The sequence below is a fragment of the Pan troglodytes genome, chromosome 14 (genome assembly GCF_028858775.2).
Source record: "Pan troglodytes isolate AG18354 chromosome 14, NHGRI_mPanTro3-v2.0_pri, whole genome shotgun sequence".
Classification (NCBI taxonomy): Eukaryota; Metazoa; Chordata; class Mammalia; order Primates; family Hominidae; genus Pan; species Pan troglodytes.
The window spans coordinates 65,823,907-65,834,937 of NC_072412.2; the positions used below are offsets into that span (position 1 = coordinate 65,823,907).

At 40.3% G+C, this 11,031-nt stretch overlaps 1 protein-coding gene and 1 long non-coding RNA gene across 6 annotated transcripts in view; one reads left to right on the forward strand and one right to left on the reverse strand.

The window, feature by feature from the left end:
• The window catches only part of DIAPH3 (diaphanous related formin 3), a 490,848-nt gene extending 488,177 nt beyond the window's left edge, over positions 1–2,671 (reverse strand). For 3 of the 5 annotated variants that reach the window (XM_054665346.2, XM_054665345.2, XM_054665349.2), the window contains exon 1: positions 2,258–2,663. In XM_054665346.2, coding sequence (XP_054521321.1) covers positions 2,258–2,437 — 180 coding nt within the window. In that variant the 5' untranslated portion in view covers positions 2,438–2,663. Of the gene's footprint in view, positions 1–2,257 lie in introns of all 5 variants that reach the window. The other 2 variants (XM_054665348.2, XM_054665347.2) reach the window with 1 other exon arrangement.
• An 83-nt stretch (positions 2,672–2,754) lies between these two features.
• On the forward strand, positions 2,755–10,716 carry LOC134808134 (uncharacterized). Its single transcript, XR_010150501.1, has 2 exons — positions 2,755–2,870; positions 10,643–10,716. It is a non-coding gene; the product is annotated as an uncharacterized LOC134808134 (long non-coding RNA).
• The last annotated feature ends 315 nt before the right edge of the window (positions 10,717–11,031 follow it).

Genomic DNA, 11,031 nt, shown 5'->3' on the forward strand with positions numbered 1-11,031 from the left:
TCTGAGGCATTGCTGGGAACTTTGATGGTCTCAAAGATCCCTCTCCATCCAAAAAACAAGAGTTACTGGTGTGCAATCAAGAGCAGTGAAAGGTAGGCAAACTGGGAAGAGCTGCTCAGGAAGCAGTCTTGAGACTGGGATACTGAACTTTAGTACAGGAACAGAGTAGAGCTGTGCCTGGAACTTCTGCCCATGTTAAGATTTCCAGTTCAACAGGAAGGTGGTCCAAAATCAGTAGCATGCCCAGGCTCCTTGGCAGACAAACTCAAACTATCTCCAAAGAAAAGCATCCCTGGAATCCTACAGGTGAAGATAAAGCAATGAGCTTACAAAGATAAATACGCACAAGAAAGAGAGCAAGCCATCATGAATCTGAGTCAATGTAGACAGCCCAGGTTGCAAACAGCAGAACTGTCAAATAAAGAATAAGAACAACCAAGTAGGAAATGTCTAAAGAAATAAATGAATAAGAAACAAAGGACTATCAAGAATGCCCAGAAAGATTTGAAAAATAAGCAAATGGAACTTATTAAAATAAAAAATAATTGCTAAAATCAAATATTCAGAAAAGTAGCAGATTAGACATAGCTGATAACAAAATTAATGAACTGGAGGATATAACTAAAGAAATTACCATATAAGCAAGAACCTAAATTAGTTTCAAAGTACCAAGAGTCCAAATTACTTCTAAATTAACTGGAAGTCATGATTCATACCAGACTCCCACCCAAAAACACAGTGTTTTAGATGTGTTTTTTACCTTTACAGCTTAAGAGTGTTATCTTTTAGATGTCATTTCATCTTTATGAGAATCCATTTAACAAATGGCATGCTGAGATGGTCAATGTGACATACATAAGAATGAAAAACAGCACAGAGACTGGAAACCAAATGATGAAATCCTTCAATGAAACTTAACATAAATACTAATTTAGATCCTGTTTTCATGACCTCCTTGCTGGGAATGAGTCACAGAAAATAACACCTCCTGTATTCCGGACCACAGAAGTTAAAACAAAATAAAATAAGATTATTAACCCAGAGAGTAGACTATAAAAGGAAGAAAAGTCATTGCCTTAGTGGATTCTTCTCACATTAGGCAAAAATCTTTCATTGGGAAGTTAACTCTGTCCTATTCATTCTTCAGATTTGTCAAGATAATGATCAAGTCTATATTTGATCCTTCAGCAAAATGTCACTATTCCTATGACCATTTTGATACTTAATTTGGCATAATTAATCTATGCTGTTCCTAATTTTCAATTAATCTATGCTGTTTCTCATTTTCAGTATTCTGATATATCTCATGTATCAGAATATGGGCTCTCAGTCTTATTCAACTATTATTTTTAACTAAATGTTATAGTTAGCAACTGGTTCACAAACCATTATTCCCTTAATTTGTGAATCATGACTTAAATTTCTCACAATTTTTACTTGCCCACATAAGGCAAATGCTGTACTATCTCTCTCTCTCTCTCTCTCTCTCACACACACACACACACACACACACACAGTTTTTCCATATTCCTAAGGAAAATGGTGGAGTGGTCAATGTGAAATTTCAATTCTGTTGGACTCATCCCAAATCTATCAACCCTCTATGTGATTTATTTACACACACAAACCCCAAAATAATCATCACTGCCTATACTTTCACTAGTTGACACCAACGAAAAGACAAGGTGTTAATCATGACACTTTCCTTAAGTGTTAAACACAAGCAAACCAGAATAGCAAGTTTCAAATATTTAGAATTCTTTCCAAGCTAAGCAAAACATTCTTTAGCAGTGACCACACCACCCGCCAAGTTTTAAAACTAGCTGTTTCAACTTGGAAAATTATATCTACCTTAAAAGTTCTTATATGTAATTAAAAGTTCTTATTAAAATAATAAGCAGGAAAAAAAACTGTCACCTAAAAGTTCATTTTGATATATCTTATACCCTCTTACACTAGGGAGGAAGGGAGAACTTCGACTTAAAAAATGCAATGTCCACCCAGATGACGTCAATACATATACACATTTGAACTGCTTTTCACATCAGCGTTAAGAAATTTGGGGGCAACACAAAGATCTGGGCATTTGTCACAGGATCCAACTACAACTAGACCCGGTCGTTGTCAATCTATGATCTTTGGCACCTCTGGATCTCTAGAATAAAACTTGGTCCCCAAGTTCTTGTGGGCCCACCCTCGGCAGTCAGCCCTACGGCGGGGCGGAAGCGGCCCCACCCTAGCTCCAGGCGATACTCACAAACTTGGGGCGCTTCTCCCCAGGCTCCTCGGGGCCACTGGGCGGCGGAGGGTGTTGGGGGCCCTTCCTGCGCGGCATCTTGCTTTCCCGGCAGCCGCGGAGAGAGGCTGAGGAAGGGTAGGGAGTCCCAGCGGCTGAGCCTTGGGCCGGGTGGTGCAGCCGCGGCCGGTGCCGTTCCATCTTTCCCCGCAGCTCCGGGGACTGGAAAGAAGGTGGCCACTCAGCAAGCCGCAAGCTGGAAGCTGAGGGATCGACAACAGGTTTTACTCCCGGGGTCCGCCACCCAAACAGTCAGCACAGCCTAGCCCAACCGCTGAAGTCGGGGCCGCAGCCAACACATCTGAAAACTCCCGCCACCCGTGTTGGCCCGGGACTGGCCAATCCCGCGCCGCCGGATCAATGACACGCTGAGGCACCGCCCCTTCCGGGCACTGCGAAACATGACTGGCCGTGCGGCCTGTCTATGCAGCCGCTCAACCCTTCCGGCGGTCCAGGCCGCTCACCTTAAGGACGCAGAGTGGCGTCAGATTTGGAGAAGCGCCGGGGACCGTGGAGGAAGTCATCGGCCTGGATTTCTTTGGATTTGCAGATAGGGTTCCAGCATAACTGGAAGGTGGGCGAGACAGGCCCTGCGCCACCATTTGAGCAGCGCTGGGATATAAAACCATCTGCTAGCCCTCTCCTTGCACGTCTGGGGCTGGAAAAAGTAGTTCTGGGACTGGGTACGGTGCTGGAAGGGGTACTAGGCAGGACGAAACGACGGGGCCCACGACGCTCCAAAAGGAAGCCTTCTGGACATATTTCCTGCCTAAGTGCTCGCTCTGGGGTGGCAGAGGGGTCCACCCAAAATCAGACAGAGCTAGGCTAGGCTGAGCCCTTCAGGAGCTCACAGTCTCCTGTAGTTTGCAAACCCTAACACAATTAACCAAGGAATGTAAATGTCTATAGCAGTTGTTTTAGAGGTTCCTTGAGAACAAAAAGGGAAGTTATTAAATCTGAAGGAGTGGATCTGGAAAGGTAAAAGGAAAGCTGCATAGGTTTTCACTAGGCAGGAAACAGTGGCAGGGCATTCATTTAAAAGGCATTCCATTCCAGGCAGGAGCAAGGCCAAGAAAGCATAGAGGTGAAGAAACTTTAAGGTCACATAACAAAGGGCCTTGAACTGAAACCATGCAAAAGAGTTTGTTGTGTAAACCCAAGGTCAAGCTACAAGGCGAACACCGTTTTCTCAACACATCAATATACCCTCTTTAAAAATGAGCTTTTCCTTGGAACTATTCCTTTAAGATATCTGTCTTCTGATTATATGGAGGTGGTGTAGGCCAAGACTCGGAAACATGCAGTATTGATTTTGGTACAAGAAACAACTCTAGGTACTCTGAGGAGATTGGCACAGAGGTTCAAAAAATGAGCCTTAGTTCTCAGTAAGTCTTCACACTACAGCTTTTCTTTTTTAATATTTGTTTTACTGTGCCAGACTCTACAGCTCTGTCCTCAAAGAGCACATAATCTTTAGGGAAACTTACAGGAGAACAGCAAGGTCAGGAGAACTACAAGTAGTTCCTTATATCTTGATGACAGACCCAGATACAGATTTTATTCCTGCCATTTACTAGCTATTTGATACCGGAGATGACGTTTAACTTTCTTTGCTGCTTCATCTACAAAAGGGGGGTAATTATACTAATACCTAAGAAAGAGGGGCATTTTCAGGCCTAAATAACATAGCATATGTAAAGCCCTTAGAGTTTTGTCAATGCTCCTACAGGAATACTGTAGTTGAACAAGTTGGGATTATTACTCAGGGAGGGAGAACATGCACTATGGGGAGCCATGAAGTGTCTTAGGTAAATGGTATTAGAAAGCACTTAAAGGATCTGGGCTTTGATTAGGTGATTTGGGAAAGACTCCGTGGAAAGAGGTGAGAAGGGTTGCTCAAGATTAAGTGCCTTCAGGAAGTGGAGACAGTTCAGTGATTATCTTATCTAGGAGGATGGCAGGCTAAAAGACAAGCCTAAAGCTGTAACTGACAAGCATTAGTCATCCATATCATGGAGAGAGGGGAATGTTTGATTTTGAAAGACAAAACAAATTAAAGATCTAATTGGCTTTTATTTGCAATTCCAGAATAGGCAAAACTTCATTCTCTAAAATAGAATTTGTTCCAATGAGCTAAGCAGAGGAGGTTGGCTTTATAGGCAGAAAAAAGCTAGAGAACAGAAATAAGGAATGAGAAGCAGATGAGTTGTTTCAAAGTTGCTTTCCTTATAGAGTTAAAACAGAGGGGAACTTTCTTAGCATACCAGCTCAGATAAACTTGGCCCCTTCTGATTGGGTGCTATGAATTTCCTGCTTTTTGGAAAACTGGCCGGTTTCAGAGTTGCTTTTGATTATGCGGCAATACGCATGAGGGACCGTTCTGCTTTGGTCTGGTCTGCCGGAGCCTAGTGCAGCAGATTAGTCCAAAACTAAGGTTAGTCTATAATCATTTCCCATGAATTTATTTAACATTGATATTTTCTGATTTGCATACTGACCTTGTTATTGTCTGTGCTTAGACAAAACATGGAAGTGGTCTTGTTTTGTCTCACTTCATCATGGTCACAGAGTGACCCTGTCTGATATTGCTGTTCTGTGAGATGCTGTTCATCAGGAGAACAACATGGCCTGGCTATGAGTGTCAGGCCAGTTTCTAAAAACACTGAGGCTTAGCTATAAGTGTCAAACTAGTTCCCTGATGTCAGGGACTGCTCCTTTCTTTCTCATGTCTTTGCCACATAGAAGGTACTAAATATAAGTAAACAGGAGCCATGATAATTAATTTTCATGTTTACGTACAGCACTTTGAATTTTTTCTCATAGAAATGCACTGGAACTTCAGTGTACTAGTGAAAATATCTTTGTATAAGTTTTATGTTTTTTAAAGTACATTTTATATGTGTGCCCCAACATACTTAAACCTCATAACAGCATGCACTGACCCTCATTTTGATCACCCAGCGAGATGATACACCCCAGTGAGTCAATAGTCATGGAAATAGAAAGTTGAAGGTGAAAAAAAAGGCCTGGAAAAGCTTGGAATCTAGGAATATATTTCTTTCCTTTATCATTTCTGTTCAGTGTCAACATCCAGAAAATTACTAATGCCTTTCTTTTGATGGCTCACTCTTATGGACCATATGAGAAAGTTGTTGAAAGCTGAGGGAAGGAAGTGATTATCCTTAATCAATTTTTTTAAATGAGATGCCATTTACCCTCATTAAATTGGCAAATACTACAAAGTTCCATGTTTCCAAGTTTGGGCCAAGTTGGGAATTCCTAGATAGATAGTGGAAGTGCAAAACAGGTATAGGCACTTTGGACAAAAACTTGGTAATACCTAGTAAAGGTGAAGGTATGTGTACCTATGACCCTGCAATTCCATGTCTAGATGTCTCCCTGGAAAAGCCCAAACATACACCTACAAAGATATTTCTTGAACACTTCTGCCATATTATGATTATCTATATATGTATATATATATAGATACAGATTTTCACCCATGGTTCCTAGTTCATAAGTTTCATAACCCTTGTTACAGCCTTTTGTTATAATGTGAGAGTGCTTTAGGCCTCAGAAGTAGGCCTCAGGGAACAGAATCTCTCTCTGGGAACTTCTCCTGCTCTCCTTTCACCTGCCCAAGACAAGAATCTAATCTGATGGTGGGTCATAAGACCCTCAGGCCAGAGAGAGTCCTGCCCCACACTCTAGAGAAAGGAATGCTGGACAGAGAGACCAGGAAAATCTGAACACAACAGACAGGCCTTGCTGGGTTTAGAGCATACCCTTTTGTGCAATCACATTTCGACACAATTATCCATGCTTCAATCATGAACAACCAATGAAGTCTACATAAAAAGCAGGGTTCAGAGAGCTGAACACATGGAGGCTGACAGGAAGGTGAACAAGAACTCATCCACATTCTGGGAGGGTGGTGCACTTCAACTCCACAGGGGTAGAAGCTCGTTCAGGGCCCTTCCAGACCTCACCCTAGGTATCTTGTCATCTGGCTGTTTATCTATATCCTTTAAAATCTCCTTCATGATAAACCAGAAAATGTGTTTCCTGAGTTCTTTGTGCCTCTCTAGCAAATTAATCCAGCCCAAAGAAGGTATAATGGAAACCCCTGCTTGAAGCCAGTGGATCAGGAGTGCTAGAGGCCCAGACTTGTGATTGACGGGAAGGAGGACGCAATCTTGTAGGACTCAGCCCTCAACCTGTGGGATCTGACACTATCTCTGGATAAGGAGTATCAGAACTGAATTGGAAGACACTCAGCTGGTGTCCACAGGAGAACTGATTGCTTGCTTGCTGGTGGGGAGAAATCCTTACATATTTTGGGGTCACAGAAGTCTTCTGTGTTGATTGTTGATGAGCAGAAGAAAAACAGTTTGAGAGTTTTTTCTTTTTTTTTTTTTGGAGGGAGACAGTCTCACTCTGTCGCCCAGGCTGGAGTCCAGTGGTGTGATCTCGGCTCACTGCAACCTCCGCCTCACGGGTTCAAGTGATTCTCCTGCCTCAGCCTCCCAAGTAGCTGGGACTACAGGTGCATGCCACCACGCCCAGCTAATTTTTTGTATTTTTATTAGAGATGGGTTTCACCATGTTGGCCAGGATGGTCTCAATCTCTTGACCTTGTGATCCACCCGCCTCGGACTCCCAAAGTGCTGGGATTACAGGCATGAGCCACCGCCCGGCTGAGAGTTTTTTCTAAACACTTCATAGAAGCAAAAATGGGTAACCTAACTGTCATATAGTCAGGGAAAGAGCAAGAGATTACAGTGTGAAAGAGCTGTTACAGTGGAATTCTACACTACATATAAAATAAATATCTAAACCTACATATGGATACATCTCAAAAACAGAAAAATCAAGTTGCAAAATATAAACAGCATACAAACAAAATTGTATATATACGTGTGTATATGTATACATAATATGTTATATGTAAGTGCATGTTATAACAGCAAAAAAAGGGAATTATACACAACAACTTCACCTACTTTGAGAGAAAAAAGGAAGAAGGGGAAGGAATTAAAGCTGGAAGTTCATAGTTAAAATATCTGTAAATGTTTTATTTATTAATAGGGAAAGATCTGAAGTAAATCTAGCAAAATATTAACATGTATTTAATCTCAGTGGTGGGATATTGGTGTCTATATTATTATTTTCTGTTTGTTGGAAATGCTTCATATTAAATTTTTAACACAATACACAAATTAACAGAAAAACAGACACTTTAGAACTAGGTCCCTTAACTTTGTTCCTCCACAAATTCTTGGTTTATTGGCATTGAGCCCACAATGAGATATTAAGTCTATGTAAGAAAGTATAAAATAATTAATTTCCTTTCAGGATGATTTTAAGTTGATTTTTAATTGTGGATAATAAAATATATTATTTCCCCTCCACCTTGCCTTTCCACTTTCTTCTATTCTCTCTTCTCACATCCCTTTTTCTTCTCTCCCTTAAAGTAGTGCAGAGACAGAGTCAAAAGACAGGAAAACATTTCACTCTTCCAGTTTCAGGTTAGATTAAAAATTCAGTTCTTTACCATGCATGCTTTCCAAGTGGTCAGTATATTAAAAGAAGAACCATTCAGTTACCTGTCTAATTCAATGCCTAATTGATTTAATTTCACAACTTTCATTATTATTTCACCATCTGACTACAGCAGAAATATACCTCACTGAACACAAATCTTATAGCATTTTGTGCTTAATGACAGGGTATTAGAATATTATCTTGCCAACAGCACTGACTTTGCACCTTCCATTTCAAACCCTCAGTGATAAGATATAATGCTGTTACTTGTCTTACAGGATTTGTGGCATGGCACTTTCCACACTCTCCACATGCTTGTGTGTCTTAAGATTGCTGCTGTTTAACAATATAAGGTTACATGGGAAAGAAGCAAAATAGGTACAAAGAATAACCACTGAAATAGTCACATAATGTATGTGTCTACACTAAGGCTTCTCAACCTCAGCACCATTGACATTTGGGGCTGGATAATTGTTTGTGTGGGAGCTGTCCTGTGCGTTGCAGGATGTTTAGCAGGATTCCCGGCCTATATTCAATAGATGCCAGTAGCAGACCCAGACTCATGGTTGTGACAACTAAAAATTTCCCCAGACATTGCCAAGTATCCCTGAGGGGCTGAGTAATATTCCATTATATGGACATAACACTTCGATTTGGCTTATCCACTCATCAGTTGATGGACATTTGGGACATTTCCACCTTGTGGCTATTTTGAATAATGCTGCTACAAATACTCATGTACAACTTTTTGTGTGAACCTAAGTATTTACTTCTGTCATGTATACACTGTTAAGGAAGAAATTATCCATGACACTTGTTAAAGAAAGTAAGGTGGACTTTATTCAACAAGCTGCCATTAAGGCAAGCATAGGGACCAGTGCAATGGGGTTTTGCAGGGCGGGAGAGAGATTGGGCTTGACTTCCAATACAAGAAGATCAAGTGGGGATTTATAGCCAAGGAGCTGAGTTGGGGGGTCAGTGGATGGAAAATTACCAAGAGGAAACATCAGGGGTAAGGAGATTCTTGCTAAACCGACTCAACAGAATTATTGTTGAAGACAGACCAGAGTGATAAAAACAGTCAGGCCAGGCATGGTGGTTCATGCCTGTAATCCCAACACTTTGAGAGACCGAGGTGGGTGGATTGCCTGAGGTCAGGAGTTCGAGACCAGCCTGGCCAACATAGTGAAACCCCATCTCTGCTAAAAATACAAAAAATTAGCTGGGTGTGGTGGCAGATGCCTGTAATCCCAGCTACTCGGGAGGCTGAGGCAGGGAGAATCGCTTGAACTGGGAGGCAGAGGTTGCGGTGAGCTGAGATTGTGCCATTGCACCCCAGCCTGGGTGACAGAGCAAAGTTCTGCCTCAAAAAAAAAAAGATACCAGTAGTGGGGGATACACTGACTTAGCAGGATTATTGCTCAATATGGACTCTACAAGGACAGATAGGGAAGCTCAAGGTCAAGCCTAGTCAGAAGGAACTCAGAGGAGGCTGACTCAAGTTTGGTCAAAGGAAAGAATCTTTGTCAATATGCAGTGGAGGAATTTCTGGGTCATACAGTAATCCTATATTTGAGGAATTGGGCCATTTTGCATTCTCACCAGCAGTGCATGAGGGTTCTAATTTCACCACATCCTCATCAACAATATTTTAAAATCTGACTTTTTGAATTTAGCTATCCTAGTGTGTGTGAAGTGGTTTTGATTTGCTATTTTCTGTTAAAAAATGTTATTGGAATATAGCTACACCCATTCCTTTATATATTGTCTATAGCTGCTTTTGCTCTACAATAGTAGAGGTAAGAAGTTTTAACGGAGATCACACAGCCTGCAAAGCCTAAAGAATTTGCTATCAAACCCTTTACAGAAAATGTTTTCTGAGCCCTGCTAAAGGATGTTTTTTCCCTTATTGTATCACAATTACTTTTGTTTGGTTATTTCTTTTTCTTCAATGAGAGTAGTATTCTAGTAAAAAGTAAATGTTAATTTTGGACAAGTGTTCACAATGGAGCTAAGTACTTGCCTTTGCCATATTATACACCCACACAGGCTTTCATCCTTTTTTTTTCTTTAACCTATTTAACAAGGTCAAAAATATCTTGCCATCATAATGAATCACTGCGGAGAACCAAGTTGATTTAAGGTACATCTGAAAAGCAAAATGATAGCAGGAAGAGATGGCAAAAAAAAGCCAAATTATTAAAATTATTAAATTATTATATGGATATGTGATTCTTCTTAAAATACATTAAAGCAATTTGTGCTCTGATAAGTTTTCTCCAGGGTCTTATGCTCTAAGTTCAGATAGAAATTCTTCATAGGGAATGTAATTAGTATAACACAGTTTAATGTCATGCTTAATAGTTTCCCAGAATGTTTTGATTAGAAAATTAATCTGCCCCTGTTTGTAGATGATAGAGCCGTTTAAAGGAGAACAGAAATATTCCTATTAGTGTGAGATACTTAACTAAGGTTCAGTTGAAAGTGTTAGATGTCACTACCAGATCGTATTCCCAGTATTAAATAAGTAGAAAAAAGGAATTAGGTAATTATTAAGACTCTTGTAAGATTACAGTTTAATTCCTTTAAAGCACAATTACTAAAACCTAAATATAATTTGTTGAGTCACTTGGAAAATAATTTGTCTGACAATAGCAAATAGAAATTATGTCCCAAAGCTAAAAAGAAATGTAAAATAAACGATAAGAATTCTGTGGTGCCCAATAGAGATTTTTAAATTGTCTGTTTCTTTCATCTATATTTCTGTCTCATCACCACATATGCTTTTCTTTTTATCCTCAGGTGAATTGCTGTGTTGTGGACATTCCTCAAGATCAAATGTACATAAAACCTGTCTGTATCTACGTCTCTCCTTAGGGTGTCCATTTGTGTGCATTATTTGCTTTCTGTTTTGTTCTTTGAACCCATTGTAACACAATAGACTTAAAATTATTTACTAAATTTGCTTTGATTAAGGTATTGCTGTTTATATTTGGGTCATGAAAGAGTAACGTGTAATTAGTTGCAACAGTTACAAGGGCAAGTTAGCGTCCTTACCTTTTTGCTGAGATGTCTGAAATATTTACAGTTTCTTGTGAAATCAAGCTGTGCCTGCACACTGTCCTGACACTGCAGTCACAAGTCACCAGAGAATTTTATACTGCCAGAGCCTCATTCTCAGTCTTTGATCC